This window comes from Fundulus heteroclitus, chromosome 16 (genome assembly GCF_011125445.2).
Source record: "Fundulus heteroclitus isolate FHET01 chromosome 16, MU-UCD_Fhet_4.1, whole genome shotgun sequence".
NCBI classification, from domain to species: domain Eukaryota; kingdom Metazoa; phylum Chordata; class Actinopteri; order Cyprinodontiformes; family Fundulidae; genus Fundulus; species Fundulus heteroclitus.
The window spans coordinates 25,221,361-25,238,344 of NC_046376.1; the positions used below are offsets into that span (position 1 = coordinate 25,221,361).

Here is a 16,984-nt window from a genome sequence, read left to right on the forward strand (position 1 = left end):
AACAAAGGAAGAATATAATATTAACACCAGCTGTAGATATTATAAAGATATTGGATATTATAAAGCTGGTAGACTGACAGGTTATACGGCATTTTGGCTAGATGGGTTCTCTACCCTGGCCACTGGTCTTAGGTGGTTACTTTACAATCACACATTTCAGGCTTGTTAAAAATGTTTGTTTCAAAAACCCATTGCATCAACTGGGTGCTAATCTAGACATCTGAGAAAATGGTTGCACTCTCTGAAATGTCTCTAAGATGAATTTAAACCACAGAAACCACTGTAGGGAAAATCTGAATGGTTTTAAAAGCCTGACCCATTTCTAAATAGAGGTTACTATACCTTTAATTCCGGAACTGCCCAATGTCTGTAATGAAATTATAGCTGTTTTTTTTAATAAAAATTCATCCAAAAAAATGTTTTTTTTCTTTAATATTGTTATTATTTTTCTGGTCAGTTCCATAAAGTTGTGCAAAGTCTATACTTTGAAACCTGCTATTGTCCAGATTTCTTTGATGTTATGACCATTGATTTTTGTCTTGTTTTGTTTTTTTATCTTTTCACATGCTTTCTTTAAATCGTCTACACACTTTACGACGGCCTTCTGTAATCTACTTTGCCCTGTCCCCCTTCTCTCCCTCCTCCCCCCTGCCCCCTCGACTTGTTCCTGTGATTTCGCCCAATCAAAATGCACTATGAATCCTCTGTGTTCCACCCATGACAACCCGGCTTGGTCAATCTCTCTGGTTGTTCTTCGAATCAACCAAAAAATCCCCAAAATGCGCTGCTATAAACCATATGTCTGCAACATCCACATGTAGATGGTTTGTAATTTTTTTGGAGATCTTATTTTGCTGAATGCGTTGTTGTTGTTTTTTTTAATCGGCATCCCAACCAGTGGTATGTTTGTGAATTGTGCATGCTGCGGTTGACTCACCCACAACACTCGCTGCACATCCTTTACCGAGAACTTGAGCACAGTTTGTAAAGGATTAAGACACTATAAATTGCTACAGAGTGCTACATTTAACTATGAGTTTACAATATTCACATATTCACCCACACATCTGAAAGTGACTGGTAGATTCTCTCTTTTCTGCCAAGACAGTGACTCCAAAGCTTTGCTCCTGGCAGAGAGAATAAGTGATGCATGATGACCCTTGCATGCCTTTGGCAGCAGCTCTTTATTTTCACAACAAACACAGGCAACACACAAACACACACACAACCACACACACACACACACACACACACACACACGCAGATGCACTAAATGCCGTACAGTAACCTGCATGTGCTGCTGCCAGTTCCTTTTCAGCGCTCAATTCAAACAGCAGTCTTTTGTTCTTATCTGTGATAAACAGTTAAAGAACACATACTGTAAGATGTTATATATATATATATATGCAAGGAAATCAAATAAAAGTAACAAAATTAAATATGATGGTTCTTGTGCAAATTTGAAAAAATAAAAACAAAATCTGAAATAATTTTTCCAGATTTGGGCTTTTGTTGCTCTTCTTTGATTGTGACATCGGTGCATTGTCTTATTTGACTTCGTCAGTCTGTTCAACTGATGCATGAGCTGCTGTTAAATTTGCTGTTTGCTTTGTGTCCTTCTGCCTCTGCACGATGTGTGCTTGTCATGCTTTAAAAAGTGCATCTCTGCCTTGAGAGAATTAGTGCATTTGGTTGTCTTTGAAAGAAAATGTCCTGAAATTCCTGCACTCAAACTGTTCACCTTCTCTGCCACGGCTACTAATAACGTATCCCTAATTGGATGAAGATAGTTAGACTTGAATGTTTCTTTCCCTCTTGTGTTGCATTGTTTTGTTTGCCCGATCTACTGGATATGAATAGCTTGTATGAGCCTTGCTGACTTGAGTTTGGTTTGCTTTGACTTGTATGACTCTTTATTATTTCATTTCTATTGACTTTAAATCTGCATAAGTTTGAGTTTTGTTTTTGTTTGTTTTCCCCTATTTATTTATTTTTTCATTATTTTAAGTATCTATGGCATAATTTGCTTCAAAACTAACTACTGTTTCATTCTATTCCAACCCCAATTCTTCTTCTCTGTCCCTCTTTTACCTTTCTCTGTGCTACCCTCTCCTTGTCCTTTTCCTATCTTCAACCTCCCCATCTATCTTTATCTCTGGTCATGATGTGCCTGTGCTGTAGGATAATTTCATCAACTTAAGTTTCCTAAGGCTGTTCAGAGCAGCTCGTCTCATCAAGCTTCTGAGGCAGGGAGAAACCATTCGTATCCTGCTCTGGACCTTTGTTCAGTCTTTCAAGGTTTGCTTCCAATCACGCAGCATAATGTATGCTAAGATTATATGTATTCATTTGTGATCACATACCACATAATCATGTGCAGCAAAGCTTTTGAAACTCTTAAAACCATAATATCTGTGTAAAATATGGCAATGAAGTAGCACAGTCACTGACCAAAACAAATATTTTGCATCATCTGCTATTTTGAGTGCTGTCGCTGATGAATCTCACCGGTGTTCCCTTAAAGTAAATCCAATGCCATTCCGTCTGAGTGCTTCGCTATTTGCAACTAATCATAGTTAACTTTAAAGCAAATGTCCCCAAATCCATTCTTCTATAAACATGGGGGACATCTAGAATGCCATTTATGGTATGCACAGTCAACATTGTAGCTGTCTGAAGTGTAATTCTTCCTGAGACAAATTACATTGCTTTTAAGTGTCACTGCCAGATACCTATGCATATATCTGTCCTGTCAAAACTGTATATTGTTCATTTCTGATGCCAAGTATCTCCTAGGAAAATAGGAAAATGAAAATCTGTTCCAGGGATTCCTAATATATGTCAGATATTGCTAATTTACTAGATAAATAACATCATGTACTGCGACAGACTGGCGACCTGTCCAGGGTGTACCCCGCCTCTTGCCCATTTAATGCTGGAGATAGGCACCAGCACCCCTCACGACCCCATGAGGGACAAGGGTGACAGAAAATGGATGGATTGATAACATTATATATATATATATATATATATATATATATATATATATATATATATATATATATATATATAGATATATATATATATATATATATATATGTATATATATATATATATATATGTATATAATATATGTATATATATATATATATATGTATATATATATATATATGTATATATATATATGTGTGTATATATATGTGTATATATATATGTATATATATATATATATATATGTATATATATGTATGTATATATATATGTATATATATATATGTATGCAACATTTTAAGATTTTAGCTTGGATATGTAAATAAATCTCATCACAGGTATCTGAACACAAGTTTCTCCTGTTGAAATTTCTGTATTTGGTATCTAGAAGGTTGCTAGGTAGCAAGAAACAAATATCCGAGGCTTAAGGCTCTCTAAGGATAAAAAGGAAATTTAATTTTTTTTTTATCTTGAAGTTAAAGATATTTCAAACATATGAATCATGGCTTGTGCATAAGAACAAATCTATTCTGGATGTCTGAAATGTCCTTTTCGACAGGGAAAAAATAAGCACAGCTGCTGTGCATTCAGTCTTGGCATTAAATGTGGAAATCTTCACACTGAAGGAAATCTTCAGCAATTTCTTAAGCCTAAAGAGTGATTTTGGTCTGAGTGTTGTGGTTTCATCACATTTTCTAAATTCCTGTCATATGTGTTCCTCCTTAGGCGCTCCCTTATGTCTGCCTTCTCATTGCTATGCTGTTTTTCATCTACGCCATAATCGGGATGCAGGTGGGTACCCAACTGTTCCTACAGTGCTGTAAAGATGCATTTAATGTATTATACTGCATTAATTTACAGTGTGGGGCAGTATAGAGACAAATGGTAAGAATGATGATCATTAGAGTTTGGTGCAAGCTCCAAAGGGGAATAAGATTTTCGCCATGGTCTCAACATTCTGTGTTTTTCAGATTTACCTTGGGGATTTTCTACTAAAATGTATTTTATTTGTAATGATATAATTTTGTTTGGCAGCTGTTTGGGAATATTGCTATAGAAGAAGATGGAGAGAGTGCCATCAACGAACACAACAACTTCAGGACCTTTGTGCAGGCTTTGATGCTACTCTTTAGGTGCTTATTTGCATGTGTTTGAACTCAAAAACAGGAGTAGATGTTTTTATTCTTCCAAATTCCTTCTTCTGTGAAAATTCATAGAGATTTGGAACAGATTGTGTGTATTTTTCTGTATGTTTGAAGGAGTGCAACGGGCGAGGCGTGGCATGAGATCATGCTGGCTTGCCTGGGGGGTAACGAGTGCGATCCCCTGTCAGGAAACACAGGACCAGAGTGTGGCAGCCAGGTGGCCTACCTTTACTTTGTCTCCTTCATCTTCTTCTGTTCGTTCTTGGTGAGCGCACACTCTAAAGTTTCACATTAACATTCAATGTAATTCTGTTTATTTACATAGTGCCAATTCATAACACGCGTTGTCTCAAGGCACTTCAGGATGAACAAACTCTATTTAATCGAATCATACTGAAAGATTCCAAGATAAGTACATCCATTTCAAATTGGGTAAAAGTTGTTTCTATCTAAGGAAAACCAGCAGATTGCATTGAGTCATCGACTTGCAGCATTCACTCCTCCTGGATAAGCGTGCATTGTGTTGATTGACTTTGCAGCAATCCTTTGTACCGATCATGCATGTAGTTACAGCAGGAAGTAGAACTCCCCTTTTACAAGGCCACCTGCCACCTGCTATGTTAAAGAAAAGTAAAAAGCTGTGAAGATTCTTTACGTTAGTTGGGTCAGTAAGTATTCCCACTGGGCCACGACTTGACAGTAAAATTTATCAAATGCTCTCCTTTCTGTCTGGGTGTGCCCAAAAATAACAGGCAAATAGACCAAAATGATTTTGCGGCTATAATTGCTGCAAAATATTGTTCTGCAAAGTATTGATTCAGAGGAGGGGTTCAATGTAAATACAGATCACACGTTTCAGATATTTGTTTATAGAATATTTTAACAACCATGTACTAGCATTTGCCTCCCACTTCACGACTATGCAGGATGTACTGTGTTGTTCCACCACATAAAATCCCAATAAAAATAAATATAATTTTGTGGCGAGAGAGATCTGAAATAAAGCTTAAGACATATACATAATTTTGCAAGATATTGTATATCAAATCTGAATGCATTGGGGGGGGGAGGGGGGGGGACAAGATATTGACTCCAGATGCAGGAATTATTTGACTGGTTGTGAGATATTGTTTGTCAAACTTCTGTAATTTCCTTCTGGGATTATTAAAGTATTTCTGATTCTGAAACTTGATGGTTAACTTCTCCTCCTTCTATGTGTGTCCAAATGCACGTGTGTGCAGATGCTGAATCTGTTTGTAGCCGTCATCATGGACAACTTTGAGTACCTGACCAGAGATTCTTCCATCCTGGGGCCTCACCACCTCGATGAGTATGTAAGGATATGGGCCGAGTATGATCCTGCTGCCTGGTGAGTGCTAACATGCATGCATGCACCCAGCTGCAAACAAGACACAAAGACCGAAGTGCAAACAACTATAATTCAGATTTGCATTACTAGGAGAACAACACATACTCTAAAATATGTCATATATAGCTTGTATTTAGCATATACAATATTGCATTCAGATCTGTTAAATGATTGTTAATGACTGTTAAATGTTTTAACAAGTTTGCTCGTACAGGCATTCTCACCGGTGTCTGTGGTCACCTCAGAGTAGCTCTGGGACCGCTCTTTCTGGTAAAAAAAAAAGAAAATCTGACTTGCAAATGTCTTTATAAGAAATAAAGCTGTTAGGATCACACGGCTCAGCTTGTCACAACAAAGTGATGCACTTACCATATGGCTGCAAGGGGGCAGTAACAGATCTGAGTATAACCTCGTGGGTCCTCTGGTTATCTCCATCACACTTGTACAGCCCTGAATTTCTCCTCCCTTGCCCTCCTCCTTCCACTGTGATGTATCCCGGGATATATCTTTCACCCGTTACTCAGTCTTTTCCCTCTACTGGAATCGGCATACTGGCAAAAACTTAATGTGCCAGTGTCTACAAGCCATGCCAACCTACCCTTTGATGTAAACGTCTGCTGTAGACATGCTAAGTTTCAAGGTATCTGCATTCCAGATCCTGTGTGTTGCCCTATGCTGTCTTGTAAAGTATTAAAAAGTAAAAAGACTTGAGGGACTAAAACCAAATTGAAAGCTTAAGAATAGTATTTAGATTTTTTTTTTTATATTAAAAAGTCATGATAATGAAGGAACTAAGTCTGGATAGATTTGGTCATTGAATTGCTATGCGTATTTTTTTTTTTTGCACAATGTCTGAGAAGACTTGCTTTTCTAAAAGCACATAGAAAGAATAAGAAAAAAGAAACCCAGGAAGCAACAATAAACAGCTAACACCAAACATGCATTTAAGAGGGCAGGGCTCCTCGCATCACAAGCAGCTATTAAGCAATTACCAAGCACATGCTTTCCTAGCCTGTGTGCTATTTCTTGAATTGCTTTGTTTATACACTGCATTGAAAAGCGTGCGTTATAAAAGGCTAAACAGTCATTTCATGAAAAATGCCATGCACTGAAGTGATGTTTTTTTTTGTAAAATATGTTATCTCAAGGATCATTTTTACTATACTGTAAAGTCTTTTCTTGTTCTTGTCGATCTTGTGTTCTTGCTCCCAATGTCCTCTCTTCTCTCTGGATGTTTTTTCTTTTCTTTTTCTTTTCCTGTTTGTGTGCGTGTTTAACTCCCCTGTATTCTTCTTGCAGCGGGCGCATACATTATAAGGACATGTACAGTTTATTACGAGTTATCGACCCGCCTCTTGGCTTAGGCAAGAAATGCCCCCATAGGGTGGCCTGCAAGGTTTGACTCTCACTCAAATGAAACCTTCTCAACCACACTTGCTAGCCACGGCATCCAGGAATGGATTGAATGCTGCTTTTGTTTTTGATTTGTTTTCGTTTGTTTTGTTTTTTTTTTGTTCTGTTCATTTAGTTGGTTTTCTTTTCCTTTTCATTTCAACTTCTTTTCCACCATTATTGACTTGCATTCTGAACTGCTGAGAGAATGTGCAGGACAATGCAGACACTTAGAGAAGCATGTGAAATGCACAAACTGAAAACGTTACGATGTTTCTCCATTCTGAACTGGATTTGTTTATTTATTTTTCAATTTCTTTTGACTATCTTTGGATTTTTTGTCTTTTTGCTTGCTGTGGAGCCATGGCTTTAATGTAGCAAGCTACGGTTGTCCACTGTAGTGTTGCATTGTTCTTGGTTCTTGGGGGGTTGGGGGAACAACAGAAACTGCATTGACACCCCTTCCTCTTCCTCCCCTCTCTGATCAGAGCAGACGCAGCTTGTTGCCTTCTGTCAAGCTTTGCCCTGCTTTTCTTTGGGAACATACGCAAACATACAACGACAAACATACTGAACACACACTGGCATCCAACAGCCTCAGTTTCCCTGGTCAGACATTCTGGTACACTAAACGCTGTTTTAAAAGAGAGAAACTAAGTATTGATGATAAACCTTTGTAAATTATCTAATTACCTAATTTCTCCTTCCAAAATTGATTACCTTATGATTTCTCTTAAACACTACCACAACATTAAATGAAGTGTTTAGCACACAGAAGTAAAAAAAAAAAGCCAGATTTTTTTGGAGGTTAGTAAACCAGAACAATATGTTGCTGCTGGTAAAAGTAATGTTACTGAGGGCTGCTTGCAATACTATTCAATTCAATGTAAAGGTAAAAAAAAAAATCATTGTTAAAGAAAACATACATGGACAATAAAACAGCTTTGCAAGCCTCTGACAAGAAAATAGGCAGTGATTTTAAAAACAATAGTCCCCAAAACTGCAGATTCATGGTTTGTTAGGGGCGCAGAAAACAAAGTAAGTGATGGATTCATGAATTTGAGCATTTTCTGGTGTATAGCTTGGGGAACATTTTACTACTAGATAAATGGTTGGTTGAGTGACAATGAATTTAATTTAGCACAATGTAAATGCAACCATGGCACCATTTGTAAGGAAGTTAAATAAGCTAAAAATGATGAGTTATCTAAACACAGGTTAGAATTTTGGCTTCTTCGTTGTCCCTGACCGTGTCTCCAATTTATATTCTTTTTGGAGATTAATTGATCTTTTACTATTTTTTTTTTGTTCCCTTTGAAAGAAATAACATAATTTTTGGCTGTAGAACCAATCCTTTGAAATTCTTGTTCATCATCTGCATGGGTTACATATATCTCTATGCCCAAACAAGTAAAAATATCACTGAATCTCAGCCTTCAGCTTTTATTTACGATCTCCTTCATTTTCTGACTCTCCTTTTTCTGAGCTAGAGAATATTTTAACTCAAAAAAAAGCTGCCCTCCCACAGACTCTCTAAGTCAAAAGCTTGTCCTCCTGCTGTCTATTTTTATTTGTCTTGGTGAATATACTCCCACTTTCTCTTGTATCTTTCTAAAATCCTATTTTCTATATTCAAATCTATACTTTAACTACATCTACTTTCTGCCTCTCTCTCTCTCTCTCTCTCCCTCTCTTGATTTTGATAACGGGGTTGGTGGCACTGGCTGATGATGCAGTGGCAGGATCAGTTGCAGGGAAATGTATGACATGCTGAGACACATGAGTCCTCCGCTGGGCCTAGGGAAGAGGTGTCCAGCACGGGTGGCCTACAAGGTCAGAAAGGCCCACCCCCCACATCTCTATCAAAGCCTCCTTACGGGTGTCGTGGGGATTCGGGGGTGGTCTGTAAGGGCGGGACCAGGGATTTCAGTGCTCAACGTGGTGTAAACTTTAGTGTCATTGTTTCTTTGGTTCTGTTTCTGTTTCTTTTCGTGGAAAACTTGGGGTCGGCTGGTCGGTGTTGTGGCCTTTGTGTGTTGGTGTGGAACCGGTGGGCGCAGGTAGCAGGACAGTTAGTTCGTAGGGATCCAGGCGGGGGTCGGCGTATCCGCAGGAGGGGACAAGAAAGAGGGACCCTCTCAGCTTGTTTGCACTGGACACGCAAGCTCACAGACGCATACATGCAGAAACTGCACGGATCATGACCAATGTCATGTTATTCGCCTTTTTTTTTTTTTTTTTTCAAATACTGAGATGATATTAGGTGTGTAGGTTATTGCAACTCTTTACATAAGCTAAACTTTGTTTTACAGAAGGGGACACTGACAAAGAAACACACTCGTATCCGACAGCATGCATGTGCAACAGGGCTTGGAAGGTCCACCAGACTTAACGTCCTCTGATTCGCTCCCTCCTGCGGATGAGGCCGACACTCAAGCAAACACGCTCACATACACAGAAACACACGGAATTAGGTCACATCAACCTACACATATATATTTTCTGCTATGTCTCATGGTAGAGAGAGCAGGAGGGCTTGTGTCAGTGATGTGTTTTCCTCAGGGAGCCTTTGGTTGCCATTCAGAAGCCGTTCTTTTTTTCTGTCACCCTTCATGTAGCAGCTTCAAGCCCCCGAGCAGCCTTTTTTCTATCTGCAAGTCCGATCTCCTCTTTGTCCTTTGGTTCTGTCGTCAATGCAGTTCTATTCTGTTTCCAGCCCCCTTTCATCTCTGAATATTGCTGCTCCCCTCCCCACGCATACGCTCACCTGCCTTCTGCACGGCCGATAACCACCCACTGCCAACTTATACTTTTTCCTCTGCACACGCCCCTGTTTGTCAAATACCGCAGACACAAAGAGTCACCCATGGAATATTTCCAAAATAGAAGCGTACAGAATGGTAATTACATTCATGTGAGCATATGTTCCCTTAACTCCTCCCGTGATCGGCTCCCATGAGAAATCACTGGCAGATCACTGTAAGCCTCCGGGGGGGGCAGCCAGCCAAACAGCCTGTAGGCCCAAGAGACCATTTCCATCCCCAACCATCGCTCCTTGATCAACAGACTTCGGGCAAATAGTGCTGACATTTTACTGTATTTACTGTTGTATATTGAGTCAGACTTAGACACAGTTGCAATTACCAATAACGTGTCATTCCCATGCCCAATTTATTTCCATAGTTAAGTTAACTTTTACATCAAGACTATTTTCCTGTTCAGTAATTTGCCTGAACCTCACCTCCCAAATTAAAAGAAGAGGTTGCAACTATTTGACCTGTGCTTTTTTAAGCTCTGTTGATCTCGTTCCCATTTATTTGTGGCTTTTAATTTGGACATCCGTGTCAATTTCCATCGTTACATCAGATGCACCCTCACTCTCATTCCCTTTTTTGTCTGTTAGCCGTTTGTTTTCAGACCACAGATCTTTGCAAATGGATTGATACCGCTTGAGTTGTTTTTCACATTTGTTGGTATTACAATCACAAACTTTATTGTGTACAATTATGCACAAAGTAATGCAAAATAGTAACACGCAAGGAGGGAATTTGGCTTTCCATATACTTCTCAAATAAAAATCTGAAAAGTGTGGCAGGCGTTCCCGGCCAACGCAACATGTGTTTTGGGCGGCACGGTGACACAATGGTTAGCGCTCTTGCCTCACAGCAACAAGGTCCCAGGTTTAAGTCCTGGGCTCGGCAGGGGCCTTTCTGTATGGAGTTTGCATGTTCTCCCTGTATCTGGTATTTTTTGTACCACAAAAATACATGCTGGTCAGGTCGGCCGTTAGTGGCAGCACGCTCAGTCGCAGCAGCTTTGGCTAACCCTCCCTCTGATCTATGAAATATTGTAGTATGTACCTTATTTGTATAATGACAAATAAAGCATCTTACCTTATGTATATTCAGCTAACTTGAGTCACTACTTTATAGAACAAACTTTTGATGCAGTTCCAGCTCTATGAGCTTTGCACATCTGGAGATGCCAATATTTGCCGATTCTTCATTACAACGTAGCTCAAGCTCAGCCGCACTGTACCGGCAACATCTATGAACTGTAAATTATGGTCGACTGTTGGAATCGTGCATTTCCGTTGCATATGGTGTTTTGTGCATCTCTAACACATACAAACCCAACAAAATGCCTCAAAGTTTGTGGTTGTGATATGACAAAGTATGAAAGGCTTTGCAAGGCATTATAAGCATCCTCCCTGGTAGAAAGGAATTTTGTAACCCCTCTGTTCTCCTGCCTAACAACACAACATGCTTTACGTGCATGGTTTAATCCAATAATCTGTCCCTTGGATATTATTACGACAGCATTTCCATACATGAGTTTTCAATCCAAGCTTCATTTTTAGTTTTCTTGCTAGTTCACAGAAACAATGATCTATTTAGTTACATCGCCTGCCACTTTTGAGTGTCTCTGTCAGGAGGAGAGACACCACAGCCGTCAGGCAGGATTACTTTTACACACACAGCCAACCAAGAATGATGTTTCCGTTGTTTTTTTCTGCTTCTTTTCAAAATCATTGTTTTCTGCTTATTTTATTTTTAGTTACTTTTTTTTTCTTATGTTTACCTCTTCCAGACCAGTCGAGTTTTCTCACTCTGTCAGCTCTCTTTCTTAAACTTTCCTTTTCAGTTCTGATACGTATTTTCTGGCACTTCATGTTTCACTTCATATTACCTACATAGCTTCAGTTTCTGTTAACCCAAAAAACTCTATATTTCCTTGCCAAAGTAACACCTCCACAGTGAGCTCTTCTTGCTTTTTCCCCTTCCCGATTTACAAAAAAAAAAAAAAAAACACTGCTCTCTCTCACCTATTAACCCTCTTAACCTTAACCCATTTTTCACACACTAGACCTCAGAAAACTAGCAGTGCAGCAAGCTGCTCATCTGTGTCAGCACAGCTGCATCCCTTTTTCTCGTCTCTTTAAACCTAAACACCACACTAAAACAACTCGAGCTCATTCTAATGTCACCAACAGTGAATTTCTGTGCACCGCTACATAGCTGCTTGTCCCTGTGAGACATTTTGTGTGTGCATGGCACGCTTGCATGGGGACGGGATGTGCAAGAAGGACTTGGGGAAACATGGACTGACGTAGATGCTTTTAGATGGAATGTGCGCGGGGAAGGCATGATGCAATGCATGCAAGGGCTGTTTGCCCTTTAGTTTGTTTGTTTTTTTCCACCAAAACACACACGAGCATCGTGCAGTGAGTTGGTGTTTGTCTTTGTATGACCCTCTTCTAATAATACTAGTCAACGAGACCTATAAAAGATCAAACCAATAAATAAAACACAAAGTATTTTATTCCTTTGAACTTCCCCCCTTATTTGTTTTTGGTTTATTGGTTTATCAGGTGGTCTCGGTTGTTTTTACTGTGAACCTCCAAACCTTGAGGGGGAGCTCTAGGCAACGCTAGGCACTGCTCTGCCTGTAATGCTGCTGGTTTAAGGCTCATTTGTAAAACTATCCTGTGAGCGCCTTTGAACATCTGTAGTCACGTGATATAAGTGGCAGTTATGAAACAAATGAGTGTTAGCTGATTGACTCATCTGATTGAACTGTTCTTCAATGATATAAAAAGTACCAAGATATATTTGGTGTGATTCTTCTTCTTTTATTTTTTTACTGAAAATTCACTGTCTGATCTGAGCCATTACAGGTAGAGTTAGTTCCTACTAAATATGCCACGCAAAGCTCCTTTAATCTGAGGACTCTTGCCCTTCCCCCTTTCCCAGCTCCCCTTCCAGCCACAAACCTTGTGGTCCTGTCACCTGGAGGTTCCACAAACGCTTCCCTTACTTCCTTATGTTTCTCACTGCTCACCTTAATTGGCTTTCTCACAGAGATTACTTCGTATGGATCTGCCTGTGGGCGACGACAACACGGTCCACTTCAACTCCACTCTCATGGCCTTGATCCGCACAGCTCTGGATATCAAGATCGCGAAGGGTATGTAATGTTTGACATCACTTTTTATCACGGGAGGATACATCCAGCTCATGAGACAAATCAATGCACAATTTTCGGTACCAAAGAACATAAAGAGATCATAACAATAGTGTCAGAATAGCTGTGATTTCCCATTTTTTTTATCTAAAAGAGTAAAATCTCCACAAACTGCTTTAAAGTCTGTAATCAGTATAGTGTTACTTATCCTATGACTTATCCTTACAAAAAATGTTATGCTTAGCTAAAGCTAGGGTGGACCTAATCTGAAAAAAACTTAGAAAACTCTTATGTTTTGTGTTTTATAGTTTAACATTTGTTCTGTGAACAACATATGCTCTTTAGGCCTCACACTCAACAGCAAGGTCCTGACACAGAATGGGGGGGGTTGAAGTCAACCCACCAAAACTGTGTCCCTGATTATTTTCAATAATAGCTCAGAACAAGCAACTAACACCAATTTTAATGTTGCTGGCGGCTAGTCAAATGGGGTCTTCTCGCAGTGTAAACCATTCCTATATTATCGGACACATTTTCACCATTTCTTTGGTGCTGAGTACCCAAGTTGGACTCAGATAAATTATTTAAAAGTGATGAGGGCTTCTTCTGTGCTTTTATAACCTGTTGCCAACGCTTTTGTAAACAGACTTGTTCAATACAATAAGGTGACTCAAAAAATAGAGCCTGTTTGAGTTTCAGTACCCACAAATCTGAACTTTATAATAATAGTTTGTGCTTACTTCACCGGATAAAGTCGCATTCTGAAAGAAACTGCGAAGAGCTTCACAACACAGACTTTGATGAGAAATATTATGTATTTAGATATTGGGAAATCTCACGCCATCTTATTACATCTTTATTGTCTGTAGATTATACAACGTATTTAGTATGTCAGGGCTTAAATTTGAAGGGGTTCCAGATAATATCACAAACTCAAATGATCCTACTCCTACTGTATTACTAATAAACACCTTTTTTCTTTTTTATCTTTCTCCTTGTTTGTGTGTCCTGTTTTCCTTTTTTTATCAAAAATTTTAATGTGTTCTTGTATGTTGAACATTTTTAAACCACATTATTCGTTTGTACTTGCATGTTGGATGCATGCGTTGCTCCTGTTATGAAAATGTCTAGGTGGCATTGACAAGCATCAGATGGACGCGGAGCTGAGGAAAGAAATGATGGCGATATGGCCCAACCTCTCCCAGAAAACCTTGGATTTGCTGGTCACACCACACAAGGGTAAGTCTCGGAGTGCTGGTGCAGACACAGACTCGTGGCTTGGTCCAGCCACCTTCTGGCACCCAGTGCTCCAGCGATGATTCACTTCACACCACCTGAGGTCCGCTTTGCTCAGTCAGTCTCTCTCTTTTTCTGTCACTGTCATGGCTGCACCCTCTGAATCAGCGGGCAGGTCTATAGAGCCAAGAAAGGGTCAAAATTGATGTATATTTGGGGAAAAAATAACTAGTTGACACTTAAAAATTAACAAACTTAACCCTGTTAGATTTTTGCCACAGCAATTTAATACAACCTGCACACAGACTTGGCAGTTTTTTTATGCCAGATGTCCTCCCTGAAGTAACCAGGATTTGAATCTGGCTCCCTCATATCAAAGACACCGACTTTGCCTCACTTCATCAAAGAGAAAAAAAATGTGCATGACTAACACTAACCACAGTAAACCGAGAGACACTTAATGTGGCTACTGTGTGTACTTCTCTACAGAGAAAGATGGAAGCACTAGCCTCCTGCTGCTGTTCTTGGTAACATTTTACTTACAATAACCCCATATCTGGATACTAAGGGTGACCAGCCCATTTCTAATATTTAAGGAGCTCAGAGTGTTCATATAGATTCTCTTCTGTCCTTTGTTTATTACATCTTATCCCATGTGTCTCGTGTATATCACAGCTGTGAGTTTACATGAAGTATGCCACCGGGAAGTATGTTGATTAAAAAGCAGAAGCTTGCTTGTTTTCCAGTGTCGATCCGTATGGGCGGTCATATTGAAGAGAAACACAGCTGCAGATAGTTTGTGGGTGTGGGAGATGCCAGCGCCTAAAGTGTGGCTGACAATCATTTTAAAATGAAATGACATCATACTTTTCTGCTATGTTTTTTTTTTTGTCAACTGCCAACTAAAATGGTTATCTTTGTCAATATTTTATGTTATTTTACCGAAACTGTTTTCAGAAAAATTTTGTTTTTGTGAAATCTGAAACTTGACCATGAAAGTATTCAAACTTCACATGCTTTTTTTCAAAGTATAGAAATTTGTAAAAAAAAAAAAAAACAATAAAAAAGAGGAAAAAAAGAGGGTAACTACCACCCCCCATAAATAAGCCTTTATTTGAGATGAAAGAAAGGTTATTTCTCAGATCTGAAGATTAAAATTTAACATTCATTTTCTACATTTAGTTTTCAGCTTCAACTTGTTTTTTGTTGGGTTTTGTTTTTGTTTTGTTTTTCTTTTCAAATACACAATAATTTTGACCCATTCTTGGCTCCATACTGATCCCCAAACACATAAAAACTTACCTCCACCAAATAAAGAAGGACACATAATGGACACATAAAAGAAACAAAAACACACCCAAGACATCATAACTCTTGTCCTACTATTTGTTGCTTTATCTGTGCCTGAAGTCAGAGGGTGTCATACTATAGATAAACTCTCTATAGATGTCTTTTCACTCCAGGCAGTCAGAACCAAAGACTAAATGTAGCTTTCTATGACTTATATACATAGAGAAGACATTTGCATACATCCCAGACTAACAACAGTTAAACCCTCTTGGCTCTCATGCTTTTTTTTCCACCAAACCTGCTGCAGTGCCAATAAAGAAGCCAATGCTCACCTAGCACCCTCTTGTCGTTGTGGCTTTGACAACTGAACCAGTTGTTCCACCTCCTTTTAAAAACAGCGTCAACTCTTCGCAAACACGTAAATAAACTCTTTGCCGGGATAGAGCAAAGAACTGCTTTCGTTAAATAGGACAACTCCAGAATACATTTTAAAAACATCGGCCACCATGTTTGAATTTTCTGACTAGGGTACAGTCTGCCAAATTCAAAACAATACAAAAATGCAGAACATTAACATTGATAAGATAAAAACAATTGTGTCATAAATGTTGGTCTTTGGGCCCTATCCAGCATGTTTTTGCTGCCTCCCTGCTCCGCTGTTCCTGATACAAAGGGCTCAACTACCATAACAGCTCTTCATTGAGTGATATGGGCGACTTTCACGGTCAATCGATTTATTATGGATAAACATCAATAAGATATAGGAAGATGAGGACTGAAAAACATTGCTTGACAGAAACTCCTGAGGGAGTTAGAAGTACACAATGCTGGCAGGCAGAGTAAATGTAGTTATGCTAAGGTGACTCTCTTGCTGCTATTAAAAAACAATTTAGGTCTCTCTAATGGTACCCAGAATAAAATTAGATATACTCCAATATCCAAAGTTACACTTTAAATCAGTTAAGATCTTTTCAAAGCTTACATGGTTACATGTTCTTTTTCTAAGAGGTTTATCTGGGTGTAAACAGTTTGTGGACTTAAAGACCTTTATGTCACACAGCTTAACTATAAAGTTGAAGAAATTATTTGGATGACTTTGATGCTCGAGATAAACTGGTAAATGCTTGTACTGCATGCACAGACAAAGTCTTTGATTTGGAAATGTTCCTTTATGTTTGTTAAAATGGCAGCACCCCCAGTGTCAGATAATTTCGAATGTTGTTTGTGGTTTAAAAGATTGGGAAATGTGCATGAAATTTGCTAGAAAAACCCCCCAAAAAAAACATGTCAAATGATAGAATAATGCATCCATACTGGCAATGGCACGGGGACTGCATGGCGTTTTGTTTAAAATATCAAGCACAACTTACAGTGGATATAAAAAGTCTGCGCACCCCTGTTAAAATGGCAGATTTTTGTGGCCAATGAGACCAAGATTAATCATTTCAGGGTTTTGTGATGTAAAAAAAAAAAAAAAAAAAAAAAAAAAAGAGACAGATTAATCATTTCTGACTGTTTTCAATATTTCAACATGCAACAGTAAAACTAACAAATCTGTTGGCAGGCTAATTGTAAAAAAAAAAAAAAAGAAAAATTA

General features: G+C 38.8%; 1 protein-coding gene across 34 annotated transcripts in view; it reads left to right on the plus strand.

The window, feature by feature from the left end:
* cacna1aa (calcium channel, voltage-dependent, P/Q type, alpha 1A subunit, a) overlaps positions 1-16,984 on the plus strand; it is a 107,890-nt gene that overhangs the window by 72,915 nt on the left and 17,991 nt on the right. For 16 of the 34 annotated variants that reach the window (XM_036148247.1, XM_036148245.1, XM_036148234.1 and 13 more), the window contains 9 exons: positions 822-824; positions 2,182-2,298; positions 3,718-3,783; positions 4,027-4,124; positions 4,251-4,401; positions 5,378-5,505; positions 6,805-6,901; positions 12,759-12,864; positions 13,993-14,100. In XM_036148247.1, coding sequence (XP_036004140.1) covers positions 822-824; positions 2,182-2,298; positions 3,718-3,783; positions 4,027-4,124; positions 4,251-4,401; positions 5,378-5,505; positions 6,805-6,901; positions 12,759-12,864; positions 13,993-14,100 — 874 coding nt within the window. Of the gene's footprint in view, positions 1-821; positions 825-2,181; positions 2,299-3,717; positions 3,784-4,026; positions 4,125-4,250; positions 4,402-5,377; positions 5,506-6,804; positions 6,902-8,633; positions 8,731-12,758; positions 12,865-13,992; positions 14,101-16,984 lie in introns of all 34 variants that reach the window. The other 18 variants (XM_036148220.1, XM_036148224.1, XM_036148227.1 and 15 more) reach the window with 3 other exon arrangements.